Raw genomic sequence first — 23008 nt, 5'->3', positions numbered from 1 at the left:
GTGTTCCGACCCCAGAACAATAGCTCTGCCACCAAGTCACATGCTTTGTTGGAATTAAATGGTTTGCTTAAGGACATCTCAAGCAACCTTGAAGGAGGAAATTCGCTGGTGTTTGATTATCACCAGGTAATACTCAGATTTCTGGGAACTGTTAACTACTGACACATATTCTGGAAGGAAGAGAATGTCCAGGACAGCCATCCTACCCCACAGGCTGATCTGATTTTCCAGGACATGGAGAATTCTAGCAACTTAGAAAGGATATTTATATGTGGCTCAGGGGAAGTTAACCCATGGTTTAGTGTTTCTTAAAGTATGGTTCAGCAACCACCTGTTTCAGATTCACCAGATTTGGGGGCCTGGCTATAGACTTACTGGCTCACATTTTCTGAGGTTGGGACCTGGAATCTGCACAGAAACAAGCTTCTCCAGTGAACCTTGGGCAGGGCACCTTAATGTTTAAGAACCCTTGCTTCGGATCACTGCTGCTCAGAGATACTGGCTGCTCCCTCTGACTGCCGGCTCTCCGTTGTACTCCCACTCTGCTAGCCCAAGGAGGAGGGCAAAGAAGCAGGTAGAAATAAAATCCCTTGCTTACTTCTCCCTCATCTACAGGCCCCAGGCACCTGCTCTCACTCCTAAACACTCCACTCCACAATCCATTTCCATATGATAAGACCACTCAAATTTTCTTCCTCGTTTTCATTCACAGGTACAGACTGCAGCCAACAGAAATAGTGGCTACCCCAGCATCCTCTGAAAGACTGTCAGAGATGTCAATTTCTCCACAATCTCTTGCTTGACTAACTCTCTATATTCTGAATAGTTTTGAATTTAGTGCAGGCTGGAGAAGAGAGATGAGAGAGGAAAGGGGAGAAGAATAGAAAGAGAGAGTAGATTTAAAGCAAGTAATAAATCAGAGGCTCTGATCAGCTACCCATTGTATTAACCACGACCCTACCCTACCCTATTCCAACCCACCTCCCTGCCTGAGTGTTGGCCACATTCCTTCTCTTCTCTGCTTTTGTCCATTCTTTTAATCAGAGAGGTACTTGCAGACCCATTACCCACACTGAAAGAGTCAACTGAGGAAGAAGATGTGAAGCTGCGTCTTAAGAAGTTCTGCTTCACTCTTAGCAACAATTCCTCAACTTCCTTGAAGTTCCTGTAAATTATTCCATCCTGGGATTTTTACAGTCAATTCTTTGAAGTCCTTGTAATTTGCCTTGAAGCTGAGTTGCCTTTTGACACCAATAGGGCCAATGACATTTGCAACCCAAATCTAGGGCTGTCCACATTCCTGCAATAATGGGGTTTATTATAAACTAGAAACTGTTGGGTGTAGAATGGCTGAATATTACATCTCAGTGACCAAATAAATCAGTTATGCTCCACGTGCTCTAAAAGAAGTTACCGAGGCTCCAATTTGGTATTCAAATTTGCCCTCGTATTTTGTGTCTTAACTTCATCAGGGCATGTTACCTCTTCAGGCATTATAATGCTTTCTTCTTGTCACCGTTCACCACTCACAGTGTTCTATCAACAGCCATAGTGCCTTCATTACCTACTTGACAGATAAATTTAGTCAACCCTATGTCCAGAGTCTTCCGCTGCTCTGGTAGTTTGCTGATTCCGGAAAGTCTGCCAGTGGGATAAACTAGAATCTTTTGCCTGTTCATTACAGCTCTTTCCTCTCTGGAATCCTCCCAACATCTTTCACAGCTGTATTATTCATTTACTCTCCTCAAGGCAGAAGGAGGGGGCTCAATTTTGTTCCTTTCTCTCCTACCCCAATCACATCTGCTGGTTTCAAAACCTTCACAACTGAAGATCCTCACCAAAGAGCACAGGGTACTTGACTGACTCCAGAGCCCAGAGGTAATTCAGGAACAGAGCAGCCAATGCGGCAGAAGAGAGTGTGGTGCTTAGGTGATGCATCATGGCTTTGTTCATTCTCTGAATAGAAAAGGCATTTTTACAAAGCCCTAGCCCTAGTCCTAGGGAGGGGCTGTTCCTTCCCTGCTGGCCCAACAGCCCTTGAGAACAAGGTGATTCTACTCACTGGAAACGACGGTGACTTCGTGAACGATGGGTGGCATTTTCCCTCTGGCTGATGCTCCCGAGTGCAAGGTCTCAGCCCTCTCTCTACAGCCCTACACCATCTCCATCTCTCCACATCCCGACCTCCATCACCTTTAGAGCCCATAGTAGTGTCTGGCTTGGGCCAAGTTCTGAGTGGCAATTTTATAGCTGAGCCAATGAAACACCTTTAACTCCTCTAGAACACTCAGGATCCTCTGAAGGCCTGTGTAGTCACTCTTGCTTAGTACACGTGTCTCTGTCTATTTTGTTTGGTGGTAGGTTGCTTGCCAAATCTTGTCATTGTTTCATTTATTCATTTTATTGTTGTTTAGTTTTGTGTTAGATCTATCTCTCCAATAAGAATAATCAAAGCTAACATTCTTTCTCAATGTGCCAGGCTTTGTTCAAGTGCTTTACATGAATTAAGCCATTGAATTTTTACAACAAGCTTTTGAGATTCGTGCTATTATCCCTATTTTACCGAAAACTGAAAATCAGAGAGGTTAAGAAACATTCCCAAGTTTACACAGCTAGTTAGTAGTGAGGTCCCGGCTTGGAACCTTGACAGTCTGACGCCAGAGCCTGTGTGCCTGAACACAAAATATACTGTCTCTAGAATATGAACTTCCTGAGGTCAGACACTCTTGAATTCCTGACAGGAAGGACACGGAGCTAAGCATATGGCAGACGGTCAATAAATACTTGGTAAGTAACTGTTTCATTATTTAGAATTTTTTAAGATCCTTAAGAGAGCAAACTGTGTATATTTCTTTTATATTTTCCGTTGCTGCTCAAGTCATGCTTCCTAACTAACCAACCAGCCAAGTAGTGGAGAACTTCTCTATGATAAAGTTCTATCGACAATCTTCAGAAGGCTGTCCTTAGGGCAGAACTAAACCAGTGAGAGCCCCTGGGTGTTTCACCTCATTTCTGGTGGTCCTCTCTTTCCACGTCGCAGAGCACTGGAGAAATATGGAAAGGGCAAACCTGAGCCGAGGGATTGAGTTTGAGCTCTTGGGCCTCACCAGTGACCCCTGGCTCCAGAGGCTGCTCTTCATGGTGTTCCTGGGCATGTACACTATCACGCTGCTGGGGAATCTGATCATGTTCATTATGATCCACGTTGAGTGCCACCTTGCACACACCCGTGTACTCCCTTCTGAAGAGCCTCTCCTTCTTGGATTTCTGCTACTCCTCCACAGTTGTCCCCCAGACCCTGGTGAACTTCTTAGCCAAGAGGAAGGTGATCTCTTATCCCGGCTGCATGGCTCAGATGTTTTTCTATGCGGGTTTTGCCACCAGTGAGCGCTATCTCGTTGCTGCCATGGCCTACGACCGCCATGCGGCTATTTGTAACCCCCTGCTCTACTCAGTTGCCATGTCTCCTGAGGTCTGTGCCTCTCTGATCGTGGGCTCCTACAGTGCAGGATTCCTCAGTTCTCTAATCCACATGAGCTGTATCTTTAGTCTGAAATTCTGTGGTGCTCACGTGGTCACTCACTTCTTCTGTGATGGACCGCCCATCCTGTCTCCATCACGTGTGGACACTTCGCTGTGTGAAATCCTGCTCTTCATTTTTGCTGGTTTCAACCTTTTGAGCTGTACCCTCACCATCTTGGTCTCCTACCTCTTCATTCTCATCACCATCCCGAGAAGGAACTCAGCACAGGGCAGGTTCAAGGCCATTTCCACCTGTGCTTCCCACTTCGCTGCTGTGTGCCGCTTCTATGGCACAACACTTCATGTACCTGCGCCCCAGGTCCAGCCACTCCCTGACCCAAGACCGCATGGTTGCTGTGATCTACACAGTGGTGATCCCAATGCTGAACCCCCTTATCTACTCTCTGAGAAACAAGGATGTGAAAGAAGCTTTAAGAAAGGTTTGGGGAAGGAAAATAATGGAATGATCTTCTCAGTTCATCACCATATATCTTTAGAAAACTGAGGGTACTTTATGTGGTGCCAACCTGAGTACAATCCCATGCTCACCCCTATTTATAGGGGGCACTCTCTGGTCTGCAGGTGCTTCTGCATCTACCTGCCACAGAAAGAATTGATGGTGTCATAGAGACTAAAAAGAAGCAAGGAGTGTCAGCTTGTTGCATAATTGGACTCACTGGCAATATTTAGTCATGCCTTTGTTCAGATGCTTCATTCATATTTCCATGTTTGTGAATATTTTAGTTTATTATTACAAACTGACATTTATATTCTTCATAATGAAATTCTTCCCTTGACTAACTTGAAGACCTTCACTTCTTGGGGAAATCCTCCCCATTCTTTACAATCTCTTCTTTGTAAAGGCTGACTCCTTGACTTAAATTTTTTTTGATTGACTAACTATTCGAATGATACTATAACAACAATTTCAAAAGCTCAGATGATGTTCTATTGTCTTTACTGACTTTTTTTCCTGGCTAAATAGCTACTTAGTCACTTCCAAACTGGATAAACTTGAGCAAGTTACTTGGCTTTTCTGAGCCACAGATATCTCATCTTTTAATTGGTGTGAGTTTTAAACTAAGCATTCAATTAGATATTGCAGGTAAATCATTCAGCACAAGATAGGCATTTGTGGACTTCCCTGGTGGTCCAGCAATTAAGACTCTGCACTTCCACTGCAGGGGGAACGGGTTTGGTCCCTGGTCAGGGAACTAAGATCCTGCATGCCACACGCCCCATCTTTTCCTTTCTATCAGCCCCTAAGTTCTCACAAAGTGAGAGAGAGGAGTACATGTTCTGCCATTCACAAAGGTTTGTTGTCCCTGCTTGGTTCTTGGTAGTTTATAAGTTGTGATTGAATCAAATTAAATCTTTTTAAATAAGAAGAATCACATAGAGGGAGCTCAATCAAACATAATATTCCTGGGCTCTCTGTGCTCATTGACACACTTGAGGAAAATAAATCAGGCACGCTTGGCTAGTCCCCTGACAAGGGGAGACCTGCCTCGGGCCGGTGCTTCCATGACTGGGTCAGCAAGGTCTGCCTAACTCTGGAGTTTAGTTTCCAAAGTCCATTTCCCACAGATGCAATCCATGAACTCTAATCTAGCCTTTAATGGTAATATGATTGATATTTTTCTCCCTGATTACATCTTATGCTTTTTCTACATTGTTCAGAATCACAAGGGAAAGAATGGTGCTATATATATTGACACACCCACACAAAGATCCTGACACTGAACTTGTTTCTGAATTTTAATGGAAATTTCACCTTTTATTGTAGAGTTTACTGTTAGCCTTCAATAATGAATGTTGATCATATTTAAGTATAGTGACTTTTTTTTAGTGCTAATTAGAGATTTTCTTAGTGGCAGTGTAGTCTAGCTGATAAGGATGTGGGCTCTAGAGAAACACAACCTTTCGTCAAATCCTGGCTCCATCATTTCCTATATGTGGGACATTATTTAACCTCTCTGAGTTCAAGTTTTCTCTTTTGTAAAATAGCAATAATAATGATTGCAGCAATACAGTTGTTAGGAAAATTAAGTACGTTAATGCAAACAAAGTACTTAGAACCGATGCCTGGCACATAGCCAGCACTTAAACATTAGCTGTTATTATTAGAAACGGCTGCTGACAATGCCTTATATCACTCAATATAATCATGTGATCTTCCTCCTTTATTTTGTTCCCATGGTGAATTGAAGACATCGGTTTTCTAATGTTAAACTATTACTGTTTCCTGGAGTCCTACTTAGTCATGAAATGATTTTCTTTTAATAGACTGTTGGATTTGATTTGCAAAGATTTTATTTAGACTATTTGCATCTGTATTCAAAGATAAAGTTCATCTATTATCTTTTCATATTATCTTTATTATGTTTTAATATTAAGTGTAGGCTAGTCTTATAAAATGTATTTTAAGTTCTTCTTTTCCTATAGTGTGGAATAATTTAAATAAGATAGGAATATCTGTTCTTTAAAAATGATATATGCTCTGCTATAAAACCATCTGAGACTGGTATGTTTTTAAAAGGTAGATCTTTAATTACTCTTCTAATTTCTTATATGATTATTGGTTTCATTTTAGGTTTTCTCCCTGCTTATTAAGTCAGTTACATCATTTGTATTTTGCTCAAAAATTGTTTCCTTCTTCTGTGTTTTCAAATTTATTGCCATGAGTTGCACATAACATTCTCTTATAATTTTTGTATTTGTTCTTTAGGTCAGTAACATCTGCACTTACTCTTCTAAGTCTCTCCAGAGAGTTTGTTCCATTTTTTAGGACAATCCAAAAAAAGATCCTCTACCACAAAATGAGAGAAATGGATTAAGTGGTCTGTAAGGATCTTCTGGACTCTAATAGTCTATGAGATAAACATTTGAAGAAAGACAATGTTGAGGAAGGATTAAACACGTATACTGCCTAGATTCCAATCCCAGATCTGTCACTCACTAGCAATGTAAACTTGGGGAAGTTCTTTTACTTCTCTCTGCTAAGTTTTTCTCATTTGGGAAATAGAAGTAACAATAAAAGCTATCTCATGTATAAAACTGTTGTGAAAATTAAATGACATAATACTTATACTTGTGGAATTTAAATGACGTAATATCGAAAACATTGTCTGACACATAGTAAACCTTTCCTAAGTCTGTATTAGCTACTTTTATTTCTTTTGTGTGTTTCTGTGGTTATATTGCCTTATACATTCTTCATATATTTGTTTGTTTTATTTTCTTTAATAATGCTTAACAGAAGATTTTATCAACCTTCTAAAACATTCTGTTTTCTGGTTTTTCTTCTTATTTCTACAATGTATCAGCTTCCCATTTTATTAATGTCAGGTTTTTCTTTATTAATTCCTTCTTTCTGTTTTCTTTTCATTTATTTTGTTTGTTTTTGTCATGTTATCGTTATTAAATACTGAAAATCCACAAAAGAATATTTTAAACATATTCATGTCTATCTACCGTACAGTGATTAAAAATAAAATACAGGGCTTCCCTGGTGGCACAGTGGTTGAGAGTCTGCCTGACGATGCAGGGGACGTGGGTTTGTGCCCCGGTCCAGGAAGATCCCACATGCCACAGAGCGGCTGGGCCCGTGAGCCATGGCCGCTGAGCCTGCGCATCCGGAGCCTGTGCTCTGCAACGTGCTCCACAACGTGCTCCACAACAGTGAGAGGCCCGTGTACCGCAAAAAAAATAAAAAATAAAATAAAATGCAATCACTCACAATCCAGCTAAAGAGACAATATTACTGATTCACTAAGAACTATTCTTGTTTATCTTCTAGTGAAACCACTAGGTGGCATTTCGGAGGGCTCTGGTCCTTTATGTCTCCGCACAGAAAGAATTCAAAGCAAAGTGATAGATAAGTGATTTATTAGAATAGGACGCTTGTGAGGCTTACAAGCAGACAGGTGAGCATTGCGCTGCCCTGAGTACTTAGTGGGTTACATTTTTATAATCAAAGGAAAAGTGGGGAGGGGGAAAATACCACCTTCTTCCTCATTCTTGAGTAGATGTCACGCTTCCATCATCATCTCCTCCTCCAGGTTGGGCAGGGGAGATTTCCTGTCCCTACATGGTCAAGCCAGGACTGTCATGGCATTATGGAAAAATTATTTCAGGTCTCAGTACAGTAAGGGTCTTTCACTTTGAAATGTCACCTTTCCATAAATTATTGTTTTCTATGTGTGCAGAGAGCATGTCCTAGGAGTCATTAACTTACCGAGCTCACTGGGCAGGATGTGGGTCTCATGCCACCATTGTTTTATAATTTGGGGGCATGTCTCATGCTTCTGTTGCATGGTTTTGTTGCTAAGCAAGCCTGCTTGATTTTGTGGTTAAGCAAACCTGCTTTCTTGAGTGATCATTAACTTACACGGATCTCCCATACTTTTTCTTTATTTACAATTCCCTAGTGGGATTAACTATTTAATCACCTACTTTGTCCCTTAACTCTGTGCCTATCGCTAGGGGGTGCTTATTCATAAGTTACATCTTTTTTTTTTTTAGTTTTTTGTATGCTGAAAACTAATCTTTTGTTGGTTAAATGTGTGGCAAGTACCTTCACCTAGTTATGTCTTCTAAATATGTTATTTATTTTTACTTTCTTTATGATGTGTTGATTAACAGAAGGCCTTAATTTTAATATGAGCAGATTTAGCAATACTTTCTTTTCTGGTTTGAATTTTTTTAATGTGTATCTTAAGAATCTTTCCCAAATGTAAAATCATAAAGATATTCTCTATGTTTTCTTCTAAATGTTTTTAAAAGTTTTGCCTTCACATTTGTTTTGCTGTTAGGTTGGGATTAAATTTCTTTTTTTTCAAAATCGATACCCAATTGTCCCAGACCATTTCTTGCATAGGCACTCAATACCTCATGGATCTGCAATGCCAGTTCTGTCTAAATCAAATTCCACATATGCATGAGTCCTTTTCTTGGTTCTCTATTCTGTTTTATTGGTCCATTTGTATTCCTCTGCACTGATACCACACTGTCTTAATTACTTTATCTTTACAATAAATCTGTATCTTGTGAGCACATATTCCTCCTCCCCCCCATTTTCTATATTTTCTTTTTGTCTTTATCTTTCAACAGGTTTATTATGATGTGTCTGTTTTTGAATCTCTTTGCATTTATCCTAGTTGGAATTCATTAAGTCTCTTGGGTGTGTAGATTAGTATTTTCATCAAATTTGAGAATGTTTAATCCATTATTTCTTTGTATATTTTTTTTTCTCCATTCTCTCACTCCTCTTCTGTTTGTACTCCAAGTATGCATATGCTGGTGCCCTTAAGTATGCCTCACATTTTCTGAGTCTCTGTTTATTTATCTTTATTTTTTTTCTCTCTGTTCTTTGGATTACAAAATCTCTATCAATCCGTCTTCAAATCACTGATTCTTCTGCTAATTTAAAGATACCATTGGGCTTCTCTAGTAAATTTTTCAGTTTGGTTATTTTACTTTTCAACTTCAGAATTTCCATTTGGTTCTTTTTTGTAATTTCTATCTATTTATATCCTCTACTTGATGAGAAATTGTCATCATATAATCCTTCTTTAATCATGACTTTCTTTGGTTCTTTGAATATGTCTATAATAGCTGCTGCTAAGTCTTTGGTTGCTAAGCCCATTTTCTGGGCCTGCTCATAGGCAGTTTCTGTTGCCTCCCCCTCCCCAATCCCACCCTCGGCCCCCCACGTATGAGTCACAATTTCCTTTTCTTTACATTTCTCATAATTTTGTTGTTGTTGTTGAAAACTGGATGTTTGAGATGATAAAGCAATTCTGGATACTAATGTCATCCTCCCCATCCAAGGCTTGTTGTTGTTTGTTTAGTGACTTGGCTGGATTATTTTGAGGATGTCTATTTCCTCCACAGCATATAGCCTCTGATGTCACACCCTGAAGGGTGCAGGCTTAGGAATATGGATAATCATCTTGGGTGTTTTTAGCAGGGCTCTTTTTGACTGTTTCCCTGATCTCTCTATTCAGCTGTCTGCCTCTATATCATACCCAGCTCATAGGCTTCACTAATTGGTGGCTGATTGCTTTATTGTTTTTGACAATGCCCTAGGGCATAAATTCTTCCAGTCAATTAAATTCAGGCCTCTTCCTACAGGTGGTTTTGAGGCCAGTCTCTGGGTTTGTTCTGAGGACTCTTTATAGCTGTCTCTTTCCGTGATTCTGGTAAACTAGCTGGCCTACAGTTTACTTTGTTCCTTTCATGGAGCTTCCAGCCACCTCTTAATGGCTTACAATTTAAATCTCCATTGTTTTTGACCCTCACATTATTTTTGATGCTATTGTGAATGGGGTCACTTTTTCACATAATTCATTGTTAGTGTATGGAAATGCTACTTATTTTTGCATGTTAATTTTGCATCCTGGGTTTCCTTGGTGGCGCAGTGGTTAAGAATCCGCCTGTCAATGCAGGGGACACGGGTTGAAGCCCTGGTCTGGGAAGATCCCACATGCTGCAGAGCAACTAAGCCTGTGTGCCACAACTACTGAGCCCGTGTGCCGCAACTACCAAAGCCCGTGCGCCTAGAGCCTGTGCTCCGCAACAAGAGAAGCCACCGCAATGAGAAGCCCACACACCGCAACGAAAAGCAGCCCCCGCTTGCCACTAGAGAAAGCCCATGCGCAGCAACAAAGACCCAAAGCAGCCAAAAATAAATAAAAATAAAATAAATTTATATAAAAAAATTTTGCATCCTGCACCTTTACTGAATTTATTGATTAGATCTAACAGTTTTGTTTTTTGTGTTTTTTTTGGTGGAGTCCTTAGGATTTTCTATACATAAAATCATGTCATCTGCAAATAGGGACAATTTTACTTCTTGCTTTCTAGTTCTGATACTTTTTATTTCTTTCTCTTGCTTGATTGCTCTGGCTAGGACTTCCAGTACTATGTTGAATAGGAGTGGTAAGAGTGGGCACAACCTTGTCTTGTTCCTGACCTAAGAGGAAAAGTTTTCAACATTTCACCATTGAGTATGATGTTAGCTGTGGACCTGCCATATATTGCCACCATGCTCTTTTTTCAATTAAAGTCAGTTCACTTGGGGAGAGTGCCACAGCCCTTAAGAACCACCCCTGCCACTGAGAAAAATCTCAGCCACTGCTTCAGGACTCGGGTGGAGATAGTTGCCTGCTTTTCTTGGAATGATTCCCCTGCTTTATTAGCAGGCCACAGGGTAGAGCAGTAATCTCTGGTCTTCTTGGCTTGCCTCTCTTGCTGTGGAACTCCACCATAACACTACCCTATGAACACACTGGATGAGGCTAATTGGGGTCCCAGTATTCTCAGCCTGCCATGCCTCAGGTAGAGCCTCTGCTCAATGAGTGGGAACCAGGTGGAAGAAGGGAGACTTTGATATCTTGGCACACTTGTCTCAAATTTAACCTCTGCAACATGGAATTTGGAGAGATGAGAAATGCTGGCGGCATGTCCCTCCCAGTGAGATACGATAGCCATTGGCTGAGATCTGGGGGAAGATGGTACCTGTCTTACTGGCCAAACCTGCTTGGAATGGACAAAACCTGCTTGGTGTGGAGAAAAGGGAACTCTCTTGCACTGTTGGTGGGAATGTAAATTGATACAGCCACTATGGAGAACAGTATGGAGGTTCCTTAAAAACCTAAAAATAGAATAACTATATGACCCAGCAATCCCACTACTGGGCATTTACCCAGAGAAAACTGTAGTTCAAAAAGACACATGCATAACACTGATGAACACAGATGCAAAAATCCTCAACAAAATACTAGCAAACAGAATCCAGCAGCACATTAAAAGGGTCATACACCATGATCAAGTGGGGTTTATCCCAGGAATGCAAGGATTCTTCAATATACACAAATCAATCAATGTGATACACCATATTAACAAATTGAAGGAGAAAAACCATATGATCATCTCAAGAGATGCAGAAAAAGCTTTTGACAAAATTCAACACCTATTTATTATAAAAACCCTCCAGAAAGTAGGCATAGAGGGAACTAACCTCAACATAATAAAGGCCATATATGACAAACCCACAGCCAACATCATCCTCAATGGTGAAAAACTGAAACCATTTCCACTAAGATCAGGAACAAGACAAGGTTGCCCACTCTCACCACTGTTATTCAACATTGTATTGGAAGTTTTAGCCACAGCAATCAGAGAAGAAAAAGAAATAAAAGAAATCCAAATTGGAAAAGAAGAAGTAAATCTGTCACTGTTTGCAGATGATATGATACTATACATAGAGAATCCTAAAGACTCTACCAGAAAACTACTAGAGCTAATCAATGAATTTGGTAAAGTAACAGGTTACAAAATTAATGCACAGAAATCTCTTGCATTCTGATACACTAATGATGAAAAATCTGAAAGAGAAATTATGGAAACACTCCCATTTACCACTGTAACAAAAAGAATAAAATACCTAGGAATAAACCTACCTAAGGAGACAAAAGACCTGTATGCAGAAAACTATAAGACACTGATGAAAAAAATTAAAGATGATACAAACAGATGGAGAGATATACCATGTTCTTGGATTGGAAGAATCAACATTGTGAAAATGACTATACTACCTAAAGCAATCTCTACAAATTCAATGCAATCCCTATCAAACTACCACTGGCATTTTTCACAGAACTAGAACAAAAAATTTCACAATTTGTATGGAAACATAAAAGACCCCGAATAGCCAAAGCAATCTTGAGAAAGAAAAATGGAGCTGGAGGAATCAGGCTCCCTGACTTCAGACCATACTACAAGGCTACAGTAATAAAGACAGTCTGGTACTGGCACAAAAACAGAAATATAGATCAATGGTACAGGATAGAATGCCCAGAGATAAACCCACACACATATGGTCACCTAATTTACTACAAAGGAGGCAAGAACATACAATGGAGAAAAGACAGCCTCTTCAATAAGTGGTGCTGGGAAAACTGGACAGCTACATGTAAAAGAATGAAATTAGAACACTACCTAACACCGTACACAAAAATAAACTCAAAATGGATTAAAGACCTAAATGTAAGGCCAGACACTATCAAACTCTTAGAGGAAAACATAGGCAGAACACTCTATGTTCACATAAATCACAGCAAGATCCTTTTTGATCCACCTCCTAGAGAAATGGAAATAAACACAAAAATAAACAAATGGGACCTAATGAAACTTAAAAGCTTTTGCACAGCAAAGGAAACCATAAACAAGACGAAAAGACAACCCTCAGAATAGGAGAAAATATTTGCAAATGAAGCAACTGACAAAGGATTAATCTCCAAAATTTACAAGCAGCTCAATATCAAAAAAACAAACAACCCAATCCAAAAATGGGCAGAAGAGCTAAATAGACATTTTCCTAAAGAAGATATACAGATTATCAACAAACACATGAAAGAATGTTCAACATCATTAATCATTAGAGAAATGCAAATCAAAACTACAATGAGATATCATCTCACACCAGTCAGAATGGCCATCATCAAAAAATCTAGAAACAATAAATGCTGGAGAGGGTGTAGAGAAGAGGGAACCCTCTTGCACTGTTGGTGGGAATGTAAATTGATACAGCCACTATGGAGAACAGTATGGAGGTTCCTTAAAAAACTAAAAATAGAACTACCATATGACCCAGCAATCCCACTACTGGGCATATACCCTGAGAGAACCATAATTCAAAAAGAGACATGTACCACAATGTTCATTGCAACACTATTTACAATCGCCAGGACATGGAAGCAACCTAAGTGTCCATCAACAGATGAATGGGTAAAGAAGATGTGGCACATATATACAATGGAATATTATTCAGCCATAAAAAGAAACGAAATTGAGTTATTTGTAGTGAGGTGGATGGACCCAGAGTCTGTCATACAGAGTGAAGTAATTCAGAAAGAGAAAAACAAATACCGTATGTTAACACATAAATATGGAATCTAAAAAAAAAAAGAAGAAATGGTTATGAAGAACCTAGGGTCAGGACGGGAATAAAGATGCAGACCTACTAGAGAACGGACTTGAGGACATGGGGAGGGGGAAGGGTAAGCTGGGACAAAGTGAGAGAGTGGCATGGACCTATATATACTACCAAATGTAAAAGAGATAGCTAGTGGGAAGCAGCCGCATAGCACAGGGAGATCAGCTCGGTGCTTTGTGACCACCTAGAGGGGTGGGATAGGGAGCGTGGGAGGGAGGGAGACACAAGAGGGAAGAGATATGGGGATATATGTATATGTATAGCTGATTCACTTTGTTATAAAGCAGAAACTAACACACCATTGTAAAGCAATTATACTCCAGTAAAGATGTTTAAAAAAATGTATTACAAGAAAAATAAGTCTGTTTAAGTAGGTTTTACAGGCACATGATTAAAAGCATTAAAAATGTATTACAAGAAAAATAAGTCAGGTTCTGTGTTAGTTATCTAACACTGTGTTAATGAATTACTGTGAACTTAGAAGCTTAAAACAACACACATTTATTATATCATTTTCTGTGTGTCAGGAATATGAGCATGGCTCACCTGAGTCCTGGGTGTGGCTCATCTGAGGCTCCTCTGGGAAAGGATACCAAGCTAACATCACTGTTGCAGGATTTGTTCCTTGTGCTTGTGGGTTACCAGCCAGAGGTATCCTCAGTTCCTTGGCATATGACCTCTCTGAATGGCTGTTTACTTCATAAAATCCAGCAAGTGTGAGGTTCAGTAGAGTCTGCTAGCAAGATGGAAATTACAGTCCTATTTAGCATAATCACCGAAGTGACATCCATCACTTTTGTTGTATTCTATTGTCTAGAAACAAGTTGCAGATCCTGTCCACACTCGAAGGGGAACGGATTACACATGGGCATGAATGTTAGGAGGCAGAGATGATTTGGGACCATTTTAGAACCTGTCAGTCACTGCCTCCCACTCCAGATCCCCAGTCCCTATATTCAGGGGGCAACTCCTGTTACCTATTCCTTGTGAACTCATCCAGATATTCTATGCACCTGTGTGAAGTCACCCCGCCCCCTCCAACAATCAAAAATTATAATCTTGTATTCACAGTGCTCAGCACCCAGATTTTTTCATTTAACAATGTATGTCTTGAAATCTAGTTCATATTAGTACCTACAGATCTGCTTCGTTCTTTTTTATAACTGCATACTCTTCCATTGTTTGGATATCCTATCATTTATTTAACCAATTCCCTCTTTCATGGATATTTAGGTAGTTTCAAATCTTTTGCTATTACAAACAATGCTGGAGGATACATATTCCTGACCAAATAGTATATGCATTTAATATTTTGAGTTATTGCTAAACGGCCTTCCTGAAGAGTTGAACCAATTTACACACCTATCAGCGATGAATTACAGCACCTATTTTCATTCACAGTTTATGTTCTAGAAATACTGATCTATTTTGTATTTTCCCATGCTTTCTCAAGCCTTTTTTCTTTGCCTCACACTGTACTTTTTCTTTGCTTGTAACATTTTCCTTCTGTTCGCTTTCTTTGAAAACTCCTACACATTCTTCAAGTTCTCTGCTCGCATGTTACCTTTCCACGAAACAGCACTTTGCCAAGGATCCTATATACTTAATGACCTTGTGCATGGCTCTATTAAGGTATGCAACTATCTTTATTTACAGTATTATAATTATAATAGATAATTCCTCTCCTCCTCCACTAGAGGGCAGGGACAATTCCTTTTTTTGTTTTTTCCCCTGGTACACAGCACCACACCTAGCTTACAATAGCCACCCAAGTATTCGTTGAGTTAATTAAGATGAACGTGAACCCACAATGTATTCCAGATCCTTTCCCAGGGATTATTGCATCGATGACACTAAATCAGCCTCCTTTAAGTTGTACAAATTTGGGGGTTAAAAATATCTCTGGGCCAACCCCTCCTTTCAATAACAATGCAATAACCTCCTCCAATAACTACAGGAACTTGTAAAGAACCAGAAAACACCAGCAACTGGCAAATAAGCTCAGGTCACTGGCTTTTTCCTCTAAAATCAACCGTGGAGAAAATGTAAAGTAAGAGGGAAGCATAGAATCCAGGAATGAACCACCATAATCACTACCTCTGTGAGAAACCCTTAGGGAAACTAAAAAGTCTGTCTTGAATTAGAGTGTGTGGGAAGGCGGGGAAGAAGATGGGTACTGAGGAGAGAAAGAGAGACTGGGGGCTACACTATGGTGGAGGGTAGCAGTGAAAAGGTAGGTGAAGAAAAGCTTCTTAAAGTTCTGTTCTTTCCTTCTGCAGAGTTGCTTTGAGACAGACAGTCACTGCCTGTCCCTTCATGGTAAAACTAGCGGCAGCATCCTAGACCACTGGGGATGGTATCCATGGGGTTGTTTCCATGCACGGCATGTCATGATTTTATCTGCTGTGTTCTCTTATCCACCCTACCAATGCTGCACACCAGTTTACCTCCAAATTCCCTGCCCGTATTCCTTCAAATTATTTCTTTTTCTGCTTAAATCAGTGGTTAGTTTCTGTTTTTTGTAACTATTAATCCTGACCATCAGTGGAAACAAGCCTGGAGGAAGGGAAAGGGTTAGAGGTTATTATAATAAACCAGATGAAAAATAAATAAATAAACCAGATGAGAGGCAATGATGGTGTGGGCAAGAATGTTGGCGGTATAAGAGGTTATTGGATTGGAGATATATTTTGGACATTAAGTAGACCAGACTTTCTAAAGGATTGGATGAGGAAGGGGAGGAAAATAAAGTAATCAGGGATGACTCTGAGGTTTTTGTCCAGCAGAACTGTGTGAATGGTAGTGCCATTAATTGAAATGGGAAAGATTGAGGGAGAAGAGAAGACTTTTTATAAAGGTAGGAATTAGAAGTCCTGTTCTGGTCATGTTATACTTGAGATCCCTATTAGGCATCCAAATGGAGATAATATATGAGTCTAGGATTCACGACAGAGTCATGTCTGGAGAATAAACTGATGGGATCGGCAGCATATAGAGAGTATTTAAAGTCATGGGACTGAATGAGATCATTAGGGAAAGAGAGTATATAAAGAAGAGGACCAAGAAATGAAGCCTGAGGCAACTGATCTTTAGAGATTGGGAAGAGAAGGAGGATCCAGTAAAGGAAATTAAGAAGCAGCCAATGAAGTACAAAGAAACTAGGAGAATGTGGAGTCTCTGATGTCAGATGAAAGCATTGTTTCAAAACTAAGGAGGGGTTAGTATGTCCCATGTTGCTGAGAGTTCAATAAGATGAGAACAGAAAATTTAATATGAAATTTGAAAATATGGAAGTAACTGGTGAACTTGGCAAAACCATTTTCAGTACAGTGGTGCAGAGGAAAGCCTAGGATTTACTTCTTTAGTCCCTCCTCCAATTTTCTACTTCTGTTTGCCTGGAACATAGATAAAATGTCTGGAGTACAGTAGCCATATTGGGTCATGAGGTAATATTGAGGCTGGAAGTTTTACGCTAAGGATGGCAGAGCAGGAAGACAGAGGAGCTTGGGTCCCTAGGGACAATATGAACCCATAATATCTACCTCTGAGCTTCCTTTATATAAAAGAAAACAAACCCTGCCTTATATATACTACTCTATTCTGGATTTTGTGTTATATGTGACTAAACGTAATTCACACTGACATTGACATAGGAGAGCAGAGAAAATAGGCAGTGTCATGGTAGAAACAAATTTTTTTTTTCTCCAAAGATGGGAGATACTGTAACATATCTGTAGGTTATAGAGGAAGAAATTGATGGCGCAGGATAGAGGGTATAACTAGAAGAGCAGAGCCCATGAGTAAGGAAAAGGGATTGGAGTCTTGTACACAAATGAGGGGATTGGCCTTAGATGGTAGTGAGAATAGTTCATCCATTGTAACAGGAAAGAAGGCAGACAGGTATAGGCCCAGGTAGTTCGGTAGCTTGGTGAAGAAGATGAAGTAGTTTTTAGTTAGATTTTCCTATTTTCTCAGTAAAATATGAAATGAGTCATAAACTTAATTCTAGTTCATCTCTAAAATGTGGATACTTAGGTACATGAACTCTAGAGCAGGGACTCCTGGATGTGAACTTAATTTTCCTGTGCTTTATTTTCCTTAACTGTAAAACAAGGATAATAATGCCTGCCTTTTAGGGATGTTGTGAGGATTAAGTGGGTTAAAACACTAGAAGTGCTTAAGACAGGGTCAAGCGCAGAGTAAGCGTGACAAAGGCACATGTAAATATTATCATTAGAAATAAAGGTATTGGGGGCTTCCCTGGTGGTGCAGTGGTTAAGAATCCATCTGCCAATGCAGGGGACATGGGTCTGATCCCTGGTCAGGGAAGATCCCACATGCCACGGAGCAACTAAGCCCGTGCACCACAACTACTGAGCCTGTGCTCTAGAGCCCATGAGCCACAACTACTGAGCCTGCGTGCCACAACTACTGAAGCCCGCGCGCCTAGAGCCCGTGCTCCACAAGAGAAGCCACCACAATGAGAAGCATGTGCACCACAATGAAAAGTAGCCCCCGCTCTCCGCAACTAGAGAAAGCCTGCGCACAGCAACAAAGACCCAACGCAGCCAAAAATAAATAAATTTAAAAAAGAAAGAAAATAATTATTATTATAAATGCTACATGACTGCTCATAACTGCTATTTTCTCAGGCCCCTTCTGAAGGTTTTTTCATGAACACAAACCACACTTGCAACCCATATGTCTTGCAACCCAGTTGGCAGCTGTAGTCAGAGATCACAGATTTGGTCAATAGTTTTCTAATTTCTTCCTGAGTTCTTTTTTAATTCCCTGGCACTGTTTGTTACAATCTATTGCAAAAGGAACTTCTAGTCTGTACCTCTTAATATGATTCTGTTGAATCTTTATTCTCTTTTCTTTGCTTGCCTTTCTCTTTTTGAAAGGTATTTCTCCCCTGCAATAACAACATCTTTGACTCAGCTATAAAAGAGATTTTTTTCCTTTCTAAGCAAATGCTTACTTGTCTCTCTGAATGTTCTCTTCCACCATAATTTTAGTAGTTTCCAGATTCTTTGGTGTTATTTACCTTTAAAATTCTATCAATTTTTCCCCAACTAAAGGTTTCATTTAACAAGTAAAATGAGTTTTGGTCTCAATATAAGGAAAACTTTTTTTTCCACTTCAAGTTGATGTAACTTTCATTTTTCAGTTTGATTGGGAAATGGCATATTAATTTAATTTTATTTTTTTAATTGAGGTAAGTTTCATGTGTACAACATTATAATTTTACTTTTGAATACACAACAGTGTGCCTTCCACCAAAAGTCTAGTTTCTATCCATCACCATACAGTTGACCCCATTTACTTATTTCACCCTCCCTCTCAACCCCCAACTAGTAACCACCAATCCGTTCTCTGTGTTTATGTGGGGTTTTTTTGAGGTTTTTGGTTTGTTTGTTTGTTCGTTTGTTTGGGTTTGTTTGGCCATGCCATGTGGCATGTGGGATCTTAGTTCCTGGACCAGGGATTGAACCCTCACCACTTACAGTGGAAGGGTGGAGTCTTAACCACAGGACTACCAGGGAAGTCCCCTTGTTTTGTTTTGTTTGTTCATTTATTTATTTATTTTTTATATTCCACATGAGTGAAATCATACAATAGTTGTCTTTCTCCATCTGACTTATTTCACTTAGCATAATACCCTCAAGGTCCATCCATGTTGTCACAGATGGCAAGATACCATCTTTATGGCTGAATGGTATATATATACCACATCTTTATCCATTCATCTGTCGATAAGAACATAGGTTGTTTCCATATCTTGGCTACTGTAAATATGCTGCAATGAACATAGAGGTACGTATATCTTTTCAAATTAGTGTTTTTGTTTTCTTTGAATACCCAGAAGTGGAATACCTGAATCGTATAGCAGATCTATTCTTAATTTTTTGAGGAATCTCTATACTATTTTCCACAGTGGCTGCACCAATTTACATTCCCACCAACAGTGTATGGGGTTCCCTTTGCTCCACATCCTCTCCAACACTTGTTATTGCTTGGCTTTTTGATAATAGCCATTCTGACAGGTGTGAGGTGATATCTCATTGTGGTTTTGATTTGTATTTCCCTAATAATCAGTGATGTTGAACTTATTTTCATTTGCCTGTTGGCCATCTGTATGTCTTCTTTGGAAAATGTCTATTCATAGCCTCCGCCCATTTTTCAATCAGGTTTTTTTGTTTTTGTTGAGTTGCATGTGTTCTTTATATACTTTGAGTATTAACCCATTATCAGATATATGATTTGCAAAAGTCTTCTCCCATTCAGTAGGCTGTCTTTGTTTTGTTGATGATTTCCTTTGCTAGGCAGATGTTTTTAGTTTGATGTTGTCCCATTTGTTTATTCTATTATTATTATTTTTTGGCCACGCCACACTGCTTGTGGGATCTTAGTTCCCTGACGAGGGATCGAACCTGGGTCCTTGGCAGTGAAAGCATGGAGTGCTAACCACTGGACCACCAGGGAATTCCTACCCATTTGTTTATTTTTGAGTTTGTTCCCCTTGCCTAAGAAAACATATCCAAAAAGATTACTAAGGCCAATGTTAAAGAGCATATTGCCTATGTTTTCTTCCAGGAGTTTTATGATTTCAGGTCTTACATTCAAGTTGTTAATCCATTTTGAGTTAATTTTTGTGTATGGTGTAAGATGGTGGTCTAGTTTCATTCTTTTTCATGTGACTGTGCAGTTTTCCCAACACCTTATTGAAGATACTTTCTGTTCCCCCATTGTATGTTCTTGACTCCTTTGTCATAAATTAGTTGCTCATATATGTTTGGGTTTTTGTCTGGGCTCCCAGTTCTGTTCCATTGATCTGTATGTCTGATTTTCTGCCAATACCATGCTGGGTTTTTTTGTTTGTTTGTTTTTTAAAATTAATTAATTAATTTATTTATTTTTGGTTGCATTGGGTCTTCGTTGCTCTGCATGGACTTTCTCTAGTTGTGGCCAGCAGCAGCTGCTCTTTGTTGCAGTGTGCAGGCTTCTCATTGCAGTGGCTTCTCTTGTTGCAGAGCACAGGCTCTAGGCACACGGGCTTCAGTAATTGTGGCATGCGGGCTCAGTAGTTGTGGCGCACGGGCTTAGTTGCTCTGCGGCACGTGGGATCTTCCCGGACCAGGGCTCAAACCTGTGTCCCCTGCATTGGCAGGCAGATTCTTAACCACTGTGCCACCATGGAGGTCCCTACCATGCTGTTTTGATTACTCTAGCTTTGTAGTATAATTTGAAATCAGGGAGTGTGATACCTCAGCTTTGTTCTTTTTTCTCAGGATTGCCTTTGCTGTTTGAGGGTTTTTTTTTTTGGTGGTTCCATATAAATTTAGAACTTTTTGTTCTATTTCTGTGAAAAATGTCATTGGGATTTTGAAAGGGATTGCATTGAATCTGTAGATTGCTTTAGGTAATATGAACATTTAAAAATTGTTCTTCAATTCATAAGCACAAAATATGGTTCCATTTCTTTGTGTCTTTTTTTTTTTTTTTTTTTTGCGGTACGTGGGCCTCTCACTGCCGTGGCCTCTCCTGTTGTGGAGCACAGGCTCTGGATGTGCAGGCTCAGCGGCCATGGCTCACAGGCCCAGCCGCTCCGTGGCATGTGGGATCTTCCCAGACCGGGACACGAACCTGTGTCCCCTGCATCAGCAGGCGGACTCTCAACCACTGTGCCACCAGGGAAGCCCTCTTTGTGTCTTTTTCAATTTCTTTCAACAATGTCATAGTTTTCAGTGTACAGGGTTTTCACCTCCTTGGTTAAATTTATTCCTATGAATATGGATAACCAACAAGGACCTACTGTATGGCAAAATAAAATAAAATAAAAATTAAAAAAATTATTCCTATGTATATCATTCTTTTTGTTGCAATTGTAAATGTGATTGTTTTCTTAATTTCTCTTTCTGATAGTTCATTGTTAGCATATAGAAATGGAACTGATTTTTGTATACTGATTTTGTACCATGAAACTTTAGTGTATTCATTTATTATCTCTAATAATTTTTTAGTGGAATCTTTAGGGTTTTCTATATATAAAATCATGTCATCTGCAAATAGTGACAGTTTCATTTCTTCCTTTCCGATTTGGATGCTTTTTATTTCTCTTTCTTGTATAAGTGCTCTGGCTAGGACTCCCAATGCTATGTTGAATAAAAATAATGAGAGTGGGGACTTCCCCGGTGGCTCAGTGGTTGGGAGTCTGCCTGCCAATGCAGGGGACACAGGTTCGAGCCCTGGTCTGGGAAGATCCCACATGCCGTGGAGCAACTAAGCCTGTGCACCACAACTACTGAGCCTGCATTCTACAGCCCGTGAGCCACAACTACTGAGCCCAGGTGTGCCACAACTACTGAAGCCTGCGCGCCTAGAGCCCATGCTCCGCAACAAGAGAAGCCACTGCAATGAGAAGCCCGCGCACTGCAATGAAGAGTAGCCCCCGCTCGCCACAACTGGAGAAAGCCTGGGCACAGCAACGAAGACCCAAAGCAGCCAAAAATAAATAAATAAATTTATTTTTTAAAAAAATGATGAGAGTGGGTTTCCTTGTCTTGTTCCTGATCTTAGAGAGAGAGCTTTCAGTTTTTCACCACTGAGTATGGTATTAGCTGTTGGCTTGTCATAAATGGCCTTTATTTTGTTGAGGTATGTTCCCTCTGTACCCAATTTGTTGAGGGTTTTTATCGTAAGTGGACGTTGAATCTTGTCAAATGCTTTTTCTACATCTATTGAGATGATCATATGATTTTTATCCTTCATTTTATTAATGTGGTGTATCACGTTGATTGACTTGCAAATGTTGAACCATCCTTGCATAACTGGAATATATCTCACTTGATCATGGTGCATGGTCATTTAAATGTATTATTGTATTTAGTTTGCTAATATTTTGTTGAGAATGTTTGCATCTATATTCATCAGTGATATTGGCCTGTAATTTTCTTTTTTGTGTTGCCCTTGTCTGGTTTTGGTATCAGCATAATGGCCTTGTAAAATGAGTTAGGAAGCATTGCCTCCTCTTCGATTTTTTGGAATAGTTTGAGGATTGGTATTAAATCTCCTTTGAATGTTTGGCAGAATTCACCAGAGAAGCCACCCTGTCCTAGACTTTTGTTTTTTGGGAGGTTTTTTATTACTGTTTCAATCTCCTTGCTAGAGATCAGTCTATTCAGATTTTCTATTTCTTCATGATTCAGTCTTTGTTGTATGATTCAAAGGATTTATTTTTTAGGTTGTCTAATTTGTTGTTGTATAGCTGTTCATAGTATTCTCTTATAATCTTTTGTATTTCTGTGGTTTCTGTTGTAATTTCTCTTTCATTTCTGATTTTGTCTGAGCCTTCTCTATTTTTTATCTTTTCAAAGAGCAAGCTCTTACTTTCATTGATCTTTTCTGATATCTTTTTAGTCTTTATTTCATTTAATTGCATTCTGATTTTTATTATTTCCTTCTTTGGCCATCATTTGTTCTTTT

The 23008-nt window shown here is 39.6% G+C and overlaps 2 protein-coding genes across 2 annotated transcripts in view; one reads left to right on the top strand and one right to left on the bottom strand.

Annotated features, from left to right (window-relative positions):
• The window catches only part of TMEM253 (transmembrane protein 253), a 50207-nt gene that overhangs the window by 6975 nt on the left and 20224 nt on the right, over positions 1-23008 (bottom strand). The window contains exon 8 of the mRNA XM_089905914.1: positions 14069-14255. The gene's annotated coding sequence lies outside the window, so the exon portion shown is untranslated. The remainder of the gene's footprint in view (positions 1-14068; positions 14256-23008) is intronic.
• OR5AU1 (olfactory receptor family 5 subfamily AU member 1) lies at positions 2328-4385 on the top strand. Its single transcript, XM_030762963.2, is given in 3 exon segments — positions 2328-3207; positions 3209-3819; positions 3821-4385. Coding segments are annotated over 3 exon segments (933 nt in total). The 5' UTR covers positions 2328-3054; the 3' UTR covers positions 3990-4385.

The sequence above is a fragment of the Delphinapterus leucas genome, chromosome 2 (genome assembly GCF_059928025.1).
Source record: "Delphinapterus leucas isolate spDelLeu-1000000601 "Yukka" chromosome 2, BTC_Dleu_Yukka2, whole genome shotgun sequence".
In the NCBI taxonomy this organism is placed as follows: Eukaryota; Metazoa; Chordata; class Mammalia; order Artiodactyla; family Monodontidae; genus Delphinapterus; species Delphinapterus leucas.
Note: the sequence above shows the minus strand (reverse complement) of the source record. Positions and strands in the feature narration are given on the sequence as shown.